The 19,415-nt window shown below is 41.2% G+C and overlaps 1 protein-coding gene across 1 annotated transcript in view; it reads left to right on the plus strand.

Annotated features, from left to right (window-relative positions):
- Positions 1 to 10,819: 10,819 nt before the first annotated feature.
- Positions 10,820 to 19,415, plus strand: part of CREB3L1 (cAMP responsive element binding protein 3 like 1) — a 92,548-nt gene continuing 83,952 nt past the window's right edge. The window contains exon 1 of the mRNA XM_032235261.1: positions 10,820 to 11,331. Coding sequence (XP_032091152.1) covers positions 11,242 to 11,331 — 90 coding nt within the window. The 5' untranslated portion in view covers positions 10,820 to 11,241. The remainder of the gene's footprint in view (positions 11,332 to 19,415) is intronic.

Consider the following 19,415-nt stretch of genomic DNA (forward strand, 5'->3'; position numbering starts at 1 on the left):
CTCTGTTTCGTCATCCAGATACACTACATTCACAAGCTTTACCAAGCCAATTGATTTTAGGGGGGCTAATGGTCACATTTTGAATTTGAAAATCTATTTTCAGCACTCTACAAAACAATTGTTTTGACAGAACAATTTTCCATTCACAAAAGTTTCAGTCATGATGAATATGATGGTTTTAAATTACAATTTATACTGGAAACCAACCTGAATTAGCATTATTGGAAATGAATCAATATATAAAAACTGAAAGTTGGTACTTTGTCTTACAGCTTGCAAGCATGCCAACTTTTCAAAGTTAAAATAGTCTAAACATAATAACACACACACACATATCCAAAAAAGCAAGGATTTTGGTATGTACATGGGTGTGTGTTGATGACCACAGGCATTAAATAGGAGATTCCATCTATCAGCTAATTCGTTAATCAGCTAATAAAACAGAACATGGAACTAGTTCCGTTGATTTTGATGGGAAGAAGATTTGTATGTGTGTGTTTCTGTGTGTGTGTTTGTGTGTGTGTATATCTTGAATCCACTAACATCTATCTTTGTATCAGCTAAATCAGTTTTCCATAATCTTCTGCTGCTGTCCAGATGCAACACAGTACAACTTCTTCCATGCCTATCCAACATAGCAAACGGATTTATAAAGACATAATAATCTGCTTTTGCTGACTGGCAAGGGACAATAATTAGAACTTGCTATAGTAGTAACACTTCAAGTATGCCTGTAAAATCAGTTGCCATGGAGATGCCTATTAAAGCCTAAACTGAATGGCACTGCCTCTCGTGTTATGAATCAGGTTTCACATTATGTGTGTGTGTGTGTGTGTGTGTGTGTGTGTGTGTGTGTATGTATGTATGTATGTGAAATAGAAAAGGGCATGCTACAAATCTCACTCCTGCTGAATGAGTCAGAGACACTTCAGGCTGTTAACCAACCCACCTGACGTCAGAACTCTGCATCAGAGAAAAGACCAAGTGACAGTTTCAACCTATTTGAACGGAAGAGGCAGAAGATGTAAACCTTTTGCTTTGCTTCCATGGTGAATTGACGGAGAAAAGACTAAAGTTCAGCAAGTGCACTGAATACAAATGAATATATGTCTGCTTCCTGTTACTCTAGGTAAAAATTCTAGAGAGATAAAGAGAATCAACGTTGTTGGTGCCGTAGCGGATATACCGTACCAGCAAGGAAACAACAGAGAATCATGGTATGGGGGAGATAGATAATGAATTAGGATTAATGTATATTAAATAGAGACTGTTTAACATACATTAGTTCTAATTAGAGGACTAATAGAGACTAAAGCCATAGTGGTGCAGTGGTTAGAATGCAGTACTGCAGGCTACTTCTGCTGATTGCCGGCTGTCTGCAATTTGCCAGTTCAGATCTCACCAGGCTCAAGGTTGACTCAGCCCTCCATCCTTCCAAGGTGGGTAAAATGAGGATCCAAATTGTTGGGGGCAATATGCTGACTCTGTAAACTGCTTAGAGAGAGCCGCAAAGCACTGTAAAGCGGTATATAAGTCTAGGTGTTATTGCTATACAGCATCTCGGGGTAGGACAAGAAACAATGGACAGAAACTAATCAAGGAGAGAACTAGAACTAAGGAGAAATTTCCCAATAGTAAAAGCAATTAACCAGTGGAACAGCTCGCCTTCAGAAGTTGTGGGTGCTCCAACAGTGGAAGTTTTTCAAAAAGAGATTGGAAATCCATTTGTCTGAAATGATATAGGGTTTCCTGCCTGAGCAAGGGGTTGGGCTAGAGAACCTCCAAGGTCCCTTCTGACTCTATCATTCTGTTAACAGCACTATTAGGTTAATACTTAGTCACTTTCCAAACATCAACAGAGATTTGGATGCCTTGGGGTAAGCAATTTAACTGCTTGAGTTATTAAACAATACATGTTTACTTATTTATTTTATATATAACTACTTTTAATCAGTTCTTAGCATTTTTTCAGTCATGAAATCTGAGAGCGAGATGGGCATGCATTCTTTATGGCAATCAGACATCCCATGGACAATGGTGCTGTCACCGGCAAATCCTTTCAACCCAGAAGCACCCTTCAGTTTAACTATGTAGGTGCTTCTGACATGAATGCTGATAAGATTATCTAAATTTGACAAATAATACAGTTTATATCCTATTTATTGCCTTATTTTATATTATAATATTATTAATATTACACCAGTATTATGATTGCTTGCATAGTCAGTCAGATGTTTAGGCTGGATTTGGCATTTTTATCCATCTATGAAGTCCTTCCCAAAGACCTGAGATGGGTAAATGTTGTTTGATGGTGTTAAAGATATACTAATATTGTATTATTATTGTTATTGTTATTAAATAAGAGGGATACGGGGGACCCCTTTCAGGGTAGGGCTGAAGACTATGCCCAGTTCTTGGCGGACAAAGTTGCTCGGTTTCGGTCGGATTTGGACTCCACCTTTGCAGAGCCAGCCGAGGCACGAGAGGACGATTTGGTAGACCATCGCTGGGTTGAGTTTCAGGATGTTACCCCCGGGGACGTGGACAAGGCCATGAGGGCTGTGAGTGCCTCCACCTGTGTACTGGACCCGTGTCCCTCCTGGCTGGTTGCTAACAGCAAGGAGGTGACACGGGGCTGGATCCAAGCGGTTATTACCACCTCGCTTCGGGAGGGGCACTTCCCCGCCGCACTTAAAACGGCGGTGGTGAGACCCCTCATGAAGAAACCATCTTTGGATCCAGCCGTACTTAACAACTACCGTCCAGTCTCCAACCTCCCCTTTATTGGGAAGGTTGTTGAGAAGGTGGTGGCCTACCAGCTCCAGCGGTCCTTGGAGGAAGCCGATTACCTGGACCCCTTCCAGTCCGGCTTCAGACCTGGTTACAGCACAGAAACCGCTTTGGTCGCATTGACCGATGATCTCTGGAGAGCCAGGGATGGAGGCCACGCCTCCATCTTGGTTCTCCTTGACCTCTCGGCGGCTTTCGATACCATCGACCATGGTATCCTTCTGCGACGACTGCGGGAGGTGGGGGTGGGAGGCACTGTTTTGCAGTGGTTCTCCTCCTACCACTCGGACAGGTCGCAGTCGGTGTTGGTCGGGGGACAGAGATCGACCACGAGGCCCCTAACATATGGGGTGCCACAGGGGTCGGTCCTGTCCCCCGTACTATTTAACATCTACATGAAACCGCTGGGCGAGATCATTCGGAGGCACGGGATAAGATACCACCAATATGCGGACGATACGCAGCTGTATCTGTCCGCCCCGTGCCAACTCAATGAAGCGGTGGACGTGATGAACCAGGGTCTCGAGGCCGTCAGGGACTGGATGAGGGCTAACAAGCTTGTACTCAACCCAGAAAAGACCGAGTGGCTGTTGTGTTTCCCTCCCAAAAATTTGGTTAGTGTTCCATCGCTCAGGCTGGGGGGCCAAATTTTACACCCCTCAGACAGGGTTCGCAACTTGGGAGTCCTCCTGGATCCACAGCTGACCTTTGATTACCACCTGTCGGCTGTGACCAGGGGGGCATTTGCCCAGGTTCGCCTGGTGCGCCAGTTGCGACCCTACCTGAATCGGGAGGCTCTCACAACAGTCACTCGCGCCCTCGTGACCTCTAGGCTGGAATACTGCAATGTGCTCTACATGGGGCTGCCCTTGAAGAGCATCCGGCGGCTTCAGCTAGTCCAGAATGCGGCCGCGCGAGTGATTGTGGGTGCACCTTGGTTCACCCACATAACACCTATCCTCCGCGAGCTGCACTGGCTACCTGTTGATCTCCGTGTGCGCTTCAAGGTGCTTCTTACTACCTACAAAGCCCTTCATGGTAGTGGATCTGCGTACTTGGGAGACCGCCTCCTGCCAATTACCTCCTCTCGACCCATAAGATCCCACAGATTAGGCCTCCTCCAAGTGCCATCTGCCAGCCAGTGCCGGCTGGCAACTACGCGGAGGAGAGCCTTTTCAGTAGCAGCTCCGACCCTCTGGAACGATCTCCCCATGGAGATTCGTACCCTCACCACCCTTCAGACCTTCCGCACAGCCCTCAAGATCTGGCTATCCCGCCAGGCCTGGGGGTAAAGATCATAATCTGCCCCCACCCGAATGTTGAATGAATGTTGCTTGATTTTAATCATATATTGTGTTTTTATGTTATTGTATATCTTCCCCTCCCATGCAAGTTGTTAGCCGCCCTGAGTCCCCTCAGGGAAAAGGGCGGCCTATAAATAAACGCAACTATAACTATAACTATTGTATAGTATTTAATAGTTAAAAAGTAATAAAAATATTCAGCATAATAGTAATAAAAACCACTGAGCTATTAATCATGCAAAAGAAATACATTTTCTAAACAGCACCAATAAGATGTGCAATTCTAAGCTATTCCACTAAAGGAATAAAACAAGAATTATACGCTGAGTATAGAAATGTTGGTAAAAGTAATAATTTACTTTTAAGCATAATATTCCATATAACTTGTAAGCAAAGTCTATTTCAACTCAAAATTTCAACTGTTTGATCCGAGATTATTACATCAGTATGAACTATACAAGTAACTTTCATGGCAACAATAATGGTTTGCATTCATCTTCTTCCAGAATATTTCTCTGATTTCTCAGTATAGTGTATAGCCATAGTTCCTGTAATTTCATCAGTGTATAAATCAGATCTGATCCTGGTTAACTTTTTGAGATCATTTAACATCGGGTAGATGCTACTAAGTAGCTGGGCCATCACTTGTTCCTTATGGAATATTTTATTACAACATAGCTTTATTATGTTTTGAGACATTTATTTTGTGTATAAAAATATGGTATTCTATGCTGTTGGAATAAGGACCGGCCAGTACATCGTGATACTTAAGGCATAGTAGCAAAGCCATACTTCACACTCAATTTCAAGGGATGTAGCCTGCAAAGCAATTTATTTTTGCATCTGAGACATGTGGCAAATCCTACTCAGCCAGCCTACATATCAATACTAATATTATATAATGTATTTCATATAATATATGCTTTCCTGTTGTGGAATTAAGAATTATTTGATGGAGCCAAGAGGAGCACAAATAATGGATGAAAGGGGATAAAGGCCCGAGTTAGGTAAAGGTGAGATTATGGCCTTTCTATATTTTCACATATATTATTTATTGTTTCCTTTCCAGACTGCATACATATTGAATAAGGCAGCATTATTTTCATACTACTCCACTCCTGGTATAGTGTAGGTATGAATGTCTGCTTGTAGTTCAAACCTGGAGCAGGTGAAAAGGAGTTACGGTACTCTTTATTACTAAAAAAAAAACAAAAACCATAAAATTACAAATCTCCCAAAGTCCTTCCATAACTGAATACAGCAGCTGGACACATATAGAAATGATCAATAAAGGAGAATATTTATTTCCCACAGTTGACATGAGGGCTCCTTGGTGCTCTCTGAGCTTGCTGTTTGAGAGAGCCAAGGTGGCGCAGTGTTTAGAGTGCAGTACTGCAGGCCACTTCAGCTGACTGCTATCTCACCAGCTCAAGGTTGACTCAGCCTTCCATCCTTCCGAGGTGGGTGAAATGAGGACCCAGACTGTGGGGGCGATATGCTGACTCTGTAAACCGCTTAGAGAGGGCTGAAAGCCCTATGAAGCGGTATATAAGTCTAACTGCTATTGCTATTGCTATGCAGACATTTCATTACTCAAACCAGGTAACATCGTCAGTGCTAGTAGGGAGTAGGGTTTCCTTTGAAATTGCTTTAACACTTCTTCCCATTATCACTGCATAAGCATGCATTTTCCTCTGGTTAATGGGTTTGACACACTGCCACAGGCATTACATTTGGGGGTTTCTGTTTGAAAGATGAGTTTCTAAAGAAGGTTTCCTTTATTTTGTCTCTTTTTCCTCCAAGTGAAAGTCTGTAATTACTTATCATTGGGTGAGGCTGCCGAAGACTAAAAACAATGTTATTTGAACTGGGAAGATGATGAAACAAAACAGAAGGGCTGCTCTTTATTTTCCCCTCTGAAGAGTTTTGTGGAGAAACCCAGTATATATTTAAAATGTTATCTGAACTTCTAAAAAGCTGATAAAAATATTCTCCTCATGCCCACCCAGGAAAGGTTAGTTAAGCCTTCAGAGATATGACAATACCCAACCATTGAAATGTTACTTATTTAATCAGAATCAGGGCATATTTTTCCAACACATTCCTTGTGAAAGTTATTGTAGACAGTAGCTGTGAGGAAAATCAGCTAGAAAAAGAGGGGATAAATGGAAATCTGGTCAAGAGAGCTAGTGAAAAGCAGCCTCAGCTGGAAAACACAATGCAACAAAAACAATCCAGGTTGTTAGGGATATGAAATGAATAATAGTTCAGTTCCCCAAATGGATATCAAGGTAATGTAACTTGCCTCATAATCTTGCATTTATTTGAGTAGGTAACCATGTCCATGAGGGGGAAATGTTATGGAAGCCTTTATTTAGGCCGGACAAACTAAACCAATAAATTCTTTAGCTCAGAAATCCAAACTCATTTTAGATACGTGACTGCATGGCTATTCACTGGCTGTGATTCTCAACTTCATTTCTTTGCCCGCTCCCCACATTTTTAAAATATATGGTTCTGAATGCACTCTCTGTGTTCTCAAGGATCCTTATGGAATCCAAAAGGAATCTGCGGCCCCATTGGCTAGTCTACAAGTCAGTGTGCCAGGTGAACAGCATAGCATTGTCAATATCATAGCCCCTGATTGGTGGGCTTTGGCAATTTCCCTATGAATGCTGGCAGCACATCCTCCAGTGTTACACTTTTGAGGTACTTTCTAATGATGAGCTTCCATTTATAGGCACAGTGGCACAGTGGCTAAGACGGTGAGCTTGTCAATCAGAAGATTGGCAGTTCGAATCCCTAGCACCGCATAAATGCAAGTAGAAAAATAGGGACAACTTCGGTGGGAAGGTAACAGCGTTCCGTGCGCTTTTGGCATTTAGTCAAGCCAGCCACATGACCACGGAGATGTCTTCAGACAGGGTAGCTCTTTGGCTTAGAAACGGAGATGAGCACCGCCCCCTAGAGTTGGGAATGACTAGCACTTATGTGTGAGGGGAACCTTTACCTTTTATATAGAAGAAGGCTATGTGCCAACCTAGGGCAGGATATTTGCTTTCTTACATCCCCAATAATTTGGTGCACTGATTCCTCCACAGATTTCTGACAGTTTGGCAATTTCTGATGTTCTTATCTGGAGTGCTATCACAGACTAAAGAAGATATAACCCCTTCACATAGCTCGACTTATGGTTTTGTTTTATTTCTGGCACAGCCTCTGGTTGTTCATTAAGATAGAGAATTCATGAAATTTCTCCATAAAAACAACAGTAATTAATGCTTTCTTCCCAAACTGCCCTATTCCTCTAAGCTATTTCCAGAGATCTGAGTGAAAAACTAAGCCATGGTGTACATATTTTCCCTTGCATGTATGTGCTTCCACTTGCAAACACATTATCTGCTTGTGAAATTTTTAACTATAGCCTCTCTTTTCTATTGACAGGAAAATATAGCACAATACTACGTTGCTCTCTTTTCCCTCTTTAATTCCTTCCTGGCTTATGATAACAAGAGTTTTGTCTACCAAGCAAAGGAATAAAATGAACAAGGAAGCAGGAAATGGAAGGGATTTGAATCTGGCTCCGAGTCTGAAAAAAATTTTTTTTTAACTACTCTTTGGAAAAAAATCAAACACCATTTTATCAATTCCATGTTCAGCATTTGTGCATAATTCCATTTCAAATACAGTCTTAGACAATGTTCAAAACCATAAACTCTTTTGTCTTCTTTCAATCTTTTTAATAACTGTAAATAACAAAACCATGGCCAATTATGTTCCTCTGCCAAATCTGGTTTTGCATCTATTCCATATTCTCAATATAGCATGTCTAACATAATTATTTTTAAAATCCACACTGGCTTTGACTTTGTTGTGCCGCAAATATCCATGCCACTCAAGTCTCAGGTCGTGTCCTTTTAACTCCAAAAACCCTCTGTTTCTCAGCAGCCCCCATTCTTTCATCTAAACCCAACAGCAAGCTGCAAAATATAATTTCAAATCAAGTAGACCCAATCCTCTTCTTTCCTTTTTATCCTGAAATATCTTATATTTAACTTATGGGGTTTTTCCCTCCCTGCCACACAAATTTAGATTTATCTTTTTTTCCACTATTGAAAAGATGCATCAGTTGTCAAAACATATTGTTTGGAACAAAAGCATCATTCTAGACAGGATAGGATTCTACTCAAGAATGACAATTGCATTTTCTCCTAACTTAACATACCTTTTAAAGTTTCATTGCATGTCTTAACATAGTTATTTTGAAATAAGATACATTTCATATTTGTCGTAGCCAGTATGATTTTGATTTTAAGTTTCTTCTTAATTTTAAAACCTACTTTATTCATCAATTCTCTCTGATCTTCTATTTTCATGTTTTTTAAAATATCTCCATCTTCGGTTGTTCTTAAAATATAACAAAACACACTAAATTCTTCGCTTTCCCATTAATATTTCAATTCCCTTTAAAAATCTTCCAAAACCAATACCAAATCATTTGCAAAATCCCTTATTCTCTCATCTTGTTTTATGTCTCTATTCAGCATTTCAAGAATCAAAATAAGCAAGAGAGGAGAGATTGACCATCCTTGTCTTGTTCCTTTTTGTATCTCACAGGCTTTGCCCATTAATAACTATTTGTGCTTTCTGTGAAGTATAAAATTGAAATTTCCCTATTTTACGAAGTTCTCTTTGAAGTTCATATCTTCCAAATCTTTGAATAGGAAAGCCCAATTCAGATTGTCAAAGGCTTCTCTATATAAGAAAATCAATGCAGCTTGTTTTTCATTACGTTGCTCCAAATATCCAACACATTTCTAAGAATGTACTTTAAGTGTCTTTTAGATAAAAACCCGCATTGATCCTCATGAATACGTTCTTCAAAATTTATCTTTTCACCCAGAATCTTTGTGAACAACTTTGTCTTCATTTTTATAATTGCAGATGCCATTCTTAGGTAGAATTAATGGATTCATAAAGTTAAATAGTTTACATTTTAAAGACAATCTCAAGATTACCAAATTTTACATTTTGATGTAAATTATATGTTTTTGTAAAACTTTAGATGAGAATTCCAAAATTCTTTCAGAATGCAGTGTTCTTATATGTGTAGTTCATGAAGATTTTGGTTATTTTGATTTTGGACCTGCACCTTTGCATGAGATTTCATGTTGTTGCTTCACTAAAAAGCTTACCAGCACATTGTAGTTCAAATTAATTCTAAACTTTAAACCACATCATGTACTAATCAGGTGAAGTATTGTAATTTGTATTGAATTGTTTACCTTGTAATATGGTAGAGAAAATAATTTCTACATGCAGTGATCTGAAGAGTATACTGTACTGAACTGACTCTCAAAGTTGTTTAAAAAGTTTCCTAACCTTTTCTCCTAAACATTTTATCTAGATATTTATGAGAAAGAAAAAGCAATTGGCTAAAGATCTATAATCCCATTTATAGGAAGCCCTATAATCTTCCCTAAACTCTTAAATGATGAGATTTATACATAATTACAGAGTATTTAAAGAGGATACAGGAAATAAACTAACTTCTACTGGCAGTGTGCATTCTGAACTACAGGGTTACTGATGAGCAGATCTGCTTCACTTTCCTTTCTAATTTGTGACTGTAGTTCCTTTAGATTCACACATTTGTAGCAATAGCAATAGCAGTTAGACTTATATACCGCTTCATAGGGCTTTCAGCCCTCTCTAAGCGGTTTACAGAGTCAGCATATTGCCCCCACAGTCTGGGTCCTCATTTCACCCACCTCGGAAGGATGGAAGGCTGAGTCAACCGCTGAACTGCAGATAGCAGTCAGCTGAAGTGGCCTGCAGTACTGCACCCTAACCACTGCGCCACCTCGGCTCTATATCCCTTCTCCTGGTTTTATCCCATCAGATCATGAGAAAGGTTAGGGTTAGGGTTTAAATGAGTTGTATCTTCACTGAGAAAAGGGTTTTGCCTGCAAAGCAATGAGAAGTTCTTTCATTGTTATTCCACTACTAAGGTGCTGTCAGTGGCAATAGTCTTAATGGTTCACTGCTGCTTTGGGAAACACAGCAAAGACTCTTTCAGAAGAAAGCCCGTTGCCTGAATGAATTTGATTGGCCTCAATGGGATGCACCATGCTGGACACCAGGCTAAAAATTAAAAACACTTTTATTATGCCGTAGGAACTGAGTTTCTCATCCTGATGGCCATCAGACAACTTTATGCAGGACTGGGCCCTTTCAATCCCGTTTATTTCTTGTCTGGATTTCCAACGCCTCCTCTCTTAACATCACTTTTATTTAATCTTCCTATAAATCGACAAGAGGATCGCACCGATTGTTTCCCGGAAGAATGCAAACGGCGAAACTTCAGACCATCTTTTGGTCACATCATCATCGTCATCATCATTATCTCTCCTGCATCCAGACCACGCCGATGATTCCAAGTGCCGTTTTCTCCGCCGCTGGGAAGTTGCCGGTCGCAACCTCAATACTACCGAACGGCAAAGCGCGTCGTAACGCCGCGCCGCTTGCCTTCTCCCTCCTGCCGGTCCCGATCTCCCATTGGAAGCGGCGGGGTGGGCGGGTCCCCTCGATTGCATCAGAGCCCGAGGAGGGTGCCCCGGTTCTTAAATATCCCGGAGCGAGGCGAGGGAGGGAGAGGCAGGAGGCGTGGCACGGGGGGGGGGGGGGCGGTCAGACGGCCGGGGACTGGGGAAAGGCGTGTGACGGTCACAGCTGGGCAGCGATCCCGGAGGCGCTCCTCCTTCCAACCTTCCAGGAGGCTGCCTCAGCCCTCGCCCGCTCCTTTCACCCCATCCCCGTTCCCGGCTCCCCCTTCTTCCCCCGACTGGAGGGGTCCCCACCGGCCCCACCCTCTCAAAGCCCCCATTGCGAGCGCCCGCCGCTCCCTCTGGGAAAGCGTCCCCCCGCTCGGGCCAATCGGTTCTCCCCATGGATTACAGGTTTCCTTCGGGAGAGGGAGGCGCAGCCTTCCTTTGCCCGGCGCCCGAGGAACTGCTCCGCCGGGCTGCGCGGCAGTAAGGCTCACCGCCTGTCCGTTCAGGACGGATCCTGCAGCTCTGGCGGGGAACAAAGCGGCTTCCCTCCTTCCCACCTCTTCCGCGCCTTCCTCGGGCTCGAGTCTTCCGCAATGGACGGTATCTTAGAGCCCTTCCCCGGGGGCGCCTCCAGCTTCCTGGACTTGGGCGATTTGAATGAGGCGGATTTTCTTAACAATGTGGTAAGTGGAAGCAGGGCTGGGGGGCTGGCAAGGTTTGTAAGGCAGCCCCTCCGAGGGTTTTTTTGGTGGGTGGGTGAATGGATCTGCTACTGGCCAAGGCAAGAAGGAGGAAAGGGTTCCTGCATGGCAGAAGGAAGCCAGGTGTATGCCGAGATGCGCCTGGATTTGTCTCCAGCTACCTCGTGTTAAAATCAGGGGTTGCCGGTTACCGGTTTTTAATGGCAGGACCGGCTAAGTAACACGTGTTGCATACTGATCTATCTACACGGCGACCGCTTTCCGATGGAAATTGTGCCGCTCGGGCACTGCATTCTTGGCTACCAGCCAAGGCGGAAAGCTGTCGGTTGATTTATATAGATCTGCATAATTGCTCAGCATCTGATACCTAGCAGCCAGATGTGGGAGGATGCTGTACTGACAACACTGGGTTTAACCTAGCATGAAAAATCTATCTCTTCTGTAATATTTGAGTGATTTATATGGCTATCACTCCATCTCATCATCTTCAAGAGTGCATATAGGCACCAGCCCAAAGCGTGGCCGATGGGCAGGTGGGAACATGGGTTGGGAGCTGGGATTGATGACATGTTTGCCTTGCAACCTCAGTGCAAAACCTTAGGAAAATTGGTGGAATTTACTTGTAGATTAGTATTAATTGAGAAGTAACTCTCCTCCCCCCCCCTTAAATAAGATATTCCATATTTTTGTAGTTGTATTTGCACAGGAGTTCTTCAAATCTTAAAACTCATATTAGAGTTTACTGGCTTGGGCATATCATGTAAATGTCACATTTTAATAGCCAGCGTAATGCAAAAGCTCTATTTAGATCCATTTTTACTAAAAGAAGAGTTTCCAGATATTATCAAAGAAGCAGCATTGTTAGAGTCTTGATCCTTCCCTCCACATATTTATCTAGTTCCTTCTTGAGTTGTTTGTAGAACTCTAAGTTTCAGCACATTTAAGACAACTCTACTGTTAGAAGAGTGAGAAAAATGACAATCATTACTAATGAATATTTTTGTTCATAATTGGCAATCACTCCGACACTAGAATAATTGGTGAAGTTTTCATCTAAGGTGAAATGAATTCACCTTTAGATATTTTCTAGTTTCATCCTTTTGTCTGTAGTTTATACAAGTTCTCCAGAACTATAGAGGTTCTATATGTTCAAGAAGAAGGGAGGGGAAAAAAATACTTATCCCCCCCCCACAATAGTAATACATTAGGACTAGAAAAAGGATAGAATAAAAATAGATACATGATTAAACAAAAAGGAATAACTCAGTCTACTAGACATTAATGTGCTTTGATGGGTTACTTCAATGCCTGTGTTTTAAATTGCTAAAAGCACCAACTCATCTGAATCTACCTCTTTCCTTTAAAATAATATTTCATTTGGAAAGAGGTAAAAAATGTATTTGAAATTAAAAAGTATTTGTTTTAATAACTGAATTATTTGTATAAATGGAAATACTAAAAAAACAACTTCAAATGCCATTGGCAGTGCACATACTCTGCACACTCAGTAATTAATAATCATCTATTTTCCTTAGTATATTGTGTGAACCCAGAAACTTGGTTAATTATGATACGCTTAATATGAGGATATAGCCATAATGAAAAAGCTTAGGAAATTAATATATTTCTGTGCTTCTGTATTTATATGCATTGCTAATATTCAGTGAAAAGCTTAAGAATAATTTATAACACAAAAAGTTTTGTTTAAAAAATCCTTTGGTCTAAAGAGCACCAATCATCTGTTCCCAAGGTGATTTTAGAACAGAATTTCTTGCATTACATACAATTTCTTTACAATGTTTGTAATTTGTGGACTGAGATTTCACTTAGACAGGAAGAATCCATGCCCCCTCCCTACCATTTCATACCACATTTGATTATTCTTACGAAGCCTGTATTTAAGAGCAAACGGTCTTAAAATATACTGCTTTGCTGCAATTTAATATTGTCAGAAACTTTGAACTATTCTCTGCCTCCACAGAAACATTTTTCCCCTCCTAGAATGAGGCATGCAGTCTTCGGTAGGTCTCATTCTTTCTCAGCTATAGGAATTAAGGCCATTATATCAAAGCTGCAAAATGCATATGACCAATACATGGCAGTAGAGAGATGCAGAATGCACTAATTCTTTGTTGCCATCTGTGAATGAATGGATTTTTGCAGCACTCATGTTATAGCAGAACTACAAATTTCACTTTAAGGAAAAGTAAAGTACTTTACGTTCACTCTTGTTCTTTTCTCAGATGTCATGGATATTTTACACTTTTAAAAAAATGAAGGAATCAGTGGAAACATCAGAGTACAATGACTTTAGCTATGACATATACAGAAAAGGTGTCAGATTCGATTCATGATTGCACTTGCATGATAGGATTACACATGTTTAACTGTACTATGGTTTGCTTCATTTTGTGAGATTCCATGATATGCAGAACCAAAAAAAACAATGTCATGAGAATATTACATAAAGTACTAGGCTAAAATATGGCTATCTACTCTATGGGTGAGTGTGCCGTGCAAACACAGCATTTGGCAGCTTCAGTTGGAGAAAGGTCCTGGGAAAAAGTGATGTAATATACTTTCTACTATTGAGAATTACTACTCCTCAGAGTAGTTCATGATAACTTGACTGGCCAATTTGCTTAACTTGATATCTATGTATTAAAATACACTACTGCTTTGTTTTCAATCATTGAGAGTTATACTGTACTTTTTATGGCATTTTTATAGGAGAAAACCTATTAATAGATTTAATAAAGGTTTTCTCCTATCTTATGGAATGTTAGATTGGCAAGCTTTAAAATTTCTGTACCAGTGACTATATTAGTTAATATAATAAATTGTCCTACTTTGGCTAATGTTTGCTAAACTGTCATAATTACATAAGTATGCAGAACATTTAGAGAACTGGGGGAAATGATGGTTTTCTAGTCAGCCAAAATGTTTACAGCAAATGTTATTTATATTATTTATAAATGCAGTTCTAAACCCTTCTTAGTGAACTCATATTGTTGGCTGTTTTGTAAGGAACATCCATGGGCATGCCATTCTAATCAAATAGTCTGTTCATGTAATCACAGTGAATGTGTGTTTATGGAGGCATGTGAGTGTTTGCTATTCCCTCCTTTTCTTTTAGGAATTGCTGGAAGGACAAGGTGGGACAATCTATTATAGGCAATACTCAGTGTTACCTTTACCTATTGTTTGCAGTCTGAATGGAAAGCAAGGAAATAACACAATTTGTCAAGAGTGGAATGTTAAAGAGCCATGGAAGAGGTTGCTTACATTGCAGGGATAGTTCTTGAAGAATTTCGATTATCTGGAATGATTATTAATGCAGCAGTTGCTAAAAAGCTAATCGCTATCACCAAAAAATATAGTCATTTTACTTGTATTTTAGCTGCCATTCTTCCATCCAGAGGTAGATTAAAAAATTCTAAAAACATTTCTGCTCTCCTTCATTCAAAACCCAACAGAGTTGATCCCAAGCCTTTACAAGCGATACATCTATGCCAGTGATGGCGAACCTTTTTAGCACCAAGTGCCCAAATCGGAACGCATGTGAGTGTGCATGCCGGAGCACCAGAAACCTAAAGACCAGCTGACCGGCCAAGCTGTTTTTTGGGCGGTTTTGGCTGTTTTGGGGGCGCTTTTAGGCCATTTTTCAGGTCGTTTTTGACCTGAAAAAATGGCCTAAAAACAGCCTGAAAATGGTCCAAGAAATGGCCCAGAAAATGGTCCAAAAAATGGCCTGAAAACAGCCTGACCGGTTTTTGCCTTTTTTCAGGCCATTTTTCAGGCTGTTTTCTGGCACCTATGAAGACCAGCTGGAGTCTGTGACCACGTGCATGCCGAAAACCAGAAGAGCAGCTGGCGACTGCGTGCGTGCCCACAGAGAGGGCTCTGCATGTCACTTCTGGCACACGTGCCATAGGTTTGCTGTCATGTATCTATGCAATAGTAGAAAGGACAGGAGTTGGAAGTTTAATCATATTTAGAAGCGTATTGGGCACAAACCTCTACAGCTACAGGGCCATGATGTTATCACAGGAGGGTCACGATTTGAAGAAATTTTATGATTGAAATCTTGAGTTAAGTCTTGGTGGTCCATGGCCACAAAAGGTTTTAACAGATTAACAGAGTTGGAAGGGAGTTTATAGGTCATCTAATCCAGCCCCCCACTCAAGCAGGAGACCCTACACCGTGAATGGAGTGTTTTCACAAAGGGTGTGGTTGGGTAGGCTATGTGGCTTGAATCCTGAGTATTTTGTGGCAAGGCATATATTTTTTTACTATTACACAATTGCAGGTCTTAAAAATATTGCAACAGGATGATGTTCGTTTCTGACCAATCATATGATTTTTATTTATTTATTTATTATTTTATTTATGTATGTATTTATTTTATTGTATTTATATTGCTGCCTATTCGGCCCATGGCGACTCAAGGCTGCTTACAGAATATAAAATCACATTTAAAATAATAAAACTAATAAAAAGAAACTAATAATTTAATATAGTCTAATATAATAAAATCACCCCCACCCCATGTCCCAGCCACATCAGATCACACGAGCCATGTAATGGGCTCAATCCCGCTCTGGGTTCTCCAGGCCTGCTGGCAGAACTAGGTCTTTAGCACCTTCTGGAAGAGTATTAGAGGGGAGTTGTTCTAATCTCTGGGGGAATGATATTCTAGAGAAAGAGAGCCATCACAGAGAAGGCCCTTCTTCTGGGTCCCACCAGGTGTATCTCCCTTGGGGATGGGACTCGCAGCAGTCCCTGCTTCTCATGATCCCATGACCCTGAACTGAAGGGAACCTGTAGTCAGATTTCATACTTGAAAAGAGTCCATGAGTAAAATTAGTCTTCCTTTATATTTACTTATAGATTGCAGTGAACTGTTTAAAAATATTTTGCACTTTTTCTGCAGTCAGCATTAGATTTTGGCACCATTGCTTAATTTCTCCAAAAGGACTCTATTCATACATTGTTTTTCTTAATGTTATAACATAGATGGTCCCTCTCAGATGTTACCGTCACCTTAACCGTGTTTGTTTGTTCATCTTCTTCTTGGCTCTCGGCCACTGATATCAGAGTCACTAAACTGGACTGTTTCTCAACGTTGAAACTCCACAATAGTCTTTCTGTGTCTATCAATACTGTGAATGGCAGGTTGTTCTCATTGACTTGACCGTTCTAAGATATTTGTGGAAGATTCCAACAATTCTAAATTTAGATTTTAAAAAAACCACAACCAATAATAACAACAGACATCTTTACAAATTAAATATTTCGTTAAATAACAAAGGCAATCTATAGCTGTTGGGACTGTTAAATCAGGTCACGTTGAACTAGATCCAACTACACATTTGACTCTGGCATAATACAACCTAGAGACTGGGAAATCAATTTTACCTTAGTGCCAATATTTTGATCTGGGAAATATTTTGTACAACAGTGTGATTCTTGCAGATGACTTCTTGGTTATATATGCTTGAAAAGAATTAAGTACGGTAATTCCATATTCAAAAGAGTTTAGTCATGGCTGTTTGGGGAATTCTGGGAGTTGAAGTCCACATCTCTTAGCTACCAAGGCTGGGAAATGATGATTTAGGTGGACAGTTGAGTAGAGACCCAGTCCAGGGCAGGAACCCAAATCAAACTTTCTCAAAGAATTGGCTGCCCAGCTTCTGCTTCTGTCATACGGAATAAAGGGATTTATGACCAGTTTCCAACCTTATGGCTGTTGCAGCACCCTTGTGATTATGTGATCAAAATTTGAGCATTTGACAGCCTTTCTCCATTTATGACTGCAAGGATGTTTCAATTTACCCACCCAACTATCTATGCTCTTTTGGCCCTGCACTCCATGGCCCTTGCCATCCCAGCTGATCTTTGCCACCATCTTGCTTCCACTGTTCACCAAGCATGCCCATATTAGCCCTTCGCAAGGCGGTTGCTAGCTGCACAAGGCATTCTTCCCCAGTTGTCTGCCTGGTGGTTTTTTCACAAGAACTGGGGAAGATGGTCTCATGTGGCCAGTAGCTGCTTTGCAAAGGACCAGACCAGGCACACCTTGCTAATAGCAGGAGCAATAAGATGGCAAAGGTCATCTAAAGTGACGGAGGTTGGGATGAGGGCTGGGCTGTAGCTTCTCAGGGCAGCAAGAACTCACTTTGCATCTTGGGCTGCACCTCATTCTGTGCTGCGGCTCAGGGGCTTCTTACAGCACAGAGCTGCAGTGTGTTCTTTCCCCAGCTTTCCTGCACTGAACAGTATTAATGTGCACACCTCATACCCAATTTCTTTGGACTCTCTGAGCTTGCTCTGCACTGCATCATCCCACCCCAACTCATGCACAGCCTGCACTGGGTCTCCCAGGGTCTCCTTCACCACCACCCCTTTACATGGGACTCTTTCCATTTCCTGCTTAATGACCCACATGTCTGGAGTTACAATAGTAACAAGGATTCCCAGGATTTCTGTTACTAACTGATGCAATCACGTGATGTTGCACTTTACGGCTGCATTGCTTAGTGACAGAAATACTGGTCCTAGTAAGTTGAGGACTATCTTTGTTTGGTATCCAAGAGTCAACAGATAATCAAGCATAACCCCTCTAGTTGTCCTTCTGAAAGCCAAGCAGTCCTTCAAAAGTCATTGCTTCAATTCTTCTACAGTCATTTATGTCCCCATTATCTCCAAATTGGATTACTGTAACACGTTCTACCTGGATATACTCTTAAAGTTGACTTGGAAACAGCATTAGATGCAAAATGCAGCAGCCTGCGTACTAATACTTGTAAACCAACCCCAATTTCTCTGAATCATGAAAGTGTGCAATCTAGGAATGGGCATAATATTGGAGGTGGGATCTGACCATTAGCTATTCTGTTTTATGGCAGATCAGCATCATGAGTGCATATTGAGCTACAGTAGGTGAGATGAAAGGGATGTGGTGACCCAGTGGCTGAGTTTGTCGATCAGAAAGGTCAGCAGTTCGGCAGTTCAAACCCCTAACAGAGTGAGCTCCTGTTACTTCTCCCAGCTTCTTCCAACCTGGCAGTTCGAAAGCATGTAAAATTGCGAATAGAAAAATAGGGACCATCTTTGGTGAGAAGGTAACAGCTTTCTGTGTACCTTTGGCATTTAGTCATGCCGGCCACATGACCACAGAGATGTCTTAGGATAGCACTGGCTCTTTGGCGGGAGTGGGGAACGACTAGCACATTTGTGCGAGGGGAAGCTTTACCTTTTGGTGAGATGAAAGGTGAGGTAGCCAACATCAGGAGAATCTAAGGAAGATCTTAAGTTGAGCTTGACATCTAATGGCAACAAAGATAATCTTGCAATCTTTCTTAGCAACTGTTGGGAGTTGGAAGTGATTTTCTACTTCTACTTCTTCTTTCAGGATGTTTTTCAAGTTTCTAATCTAGCCTAGAGGGTATTCCATCTGGTCTTTCATTCAAACAGATCTGTCCACAAGACCACAAAATACTTTAATATAAAGCATTAGAAGTACATGGCATGCAGGGAAAGTAAAAGATTTTTAGAATAAAAGGGCTGTGTGCCACTGTGCTCAGTTCACTGCTGTGAAGGAAAGTATGTTACCTTCATACTTTACTTTTCAGCTTCCCTGACCATCCAATTAGACATGTCAAGCTAAGAGTAGACATTTCCCAGATGTTTGTAATGTAGCAGGTCCTGATCTTCAAAATGAAGCAAAACTCAAGAGTTCAAAGAAGGCTTTTGGCTGACTTGATTGTGTGCTGAAAAACTGAGATGTTGCTTCTACAGTCCATCACAGCCACTGTTCTCTTTAATGCCCACGGCATTTAGAAACATAGTTTTCTAGGCAAGTGGCATTGAGACAACAAGTAGATTCATTATTGGCTTTAAAGCAAGAAGCAAGCAAAAGCCCCTAATGAAATAGCTGGCATGTAACTGCATTGGAGTAATGATAGACAGAACAAAGCTCAGTCACCAACAATAATCCAGTGCCCAGCAAGATTAGCAGGAAAAGGAGGCTCAGGTTCAAGCATGCCTTATAGATGGATCCATTC

This window comes from Thamnophis elegans, chromosome 1, assembly GCF_009769535.1.
Source record: "Thamnophis elegans isolate rThaEle1 chromosome 1, rThaEle1.pri, whole genome shotgun sequence".
NCBI classification, from domain to species: domain Eukaryota; kingdom Metazoa; phylum Chordata; class Lepidosauria; order Squamata; family Colubridae; genus Thamnophis; species Thamnophis elegans.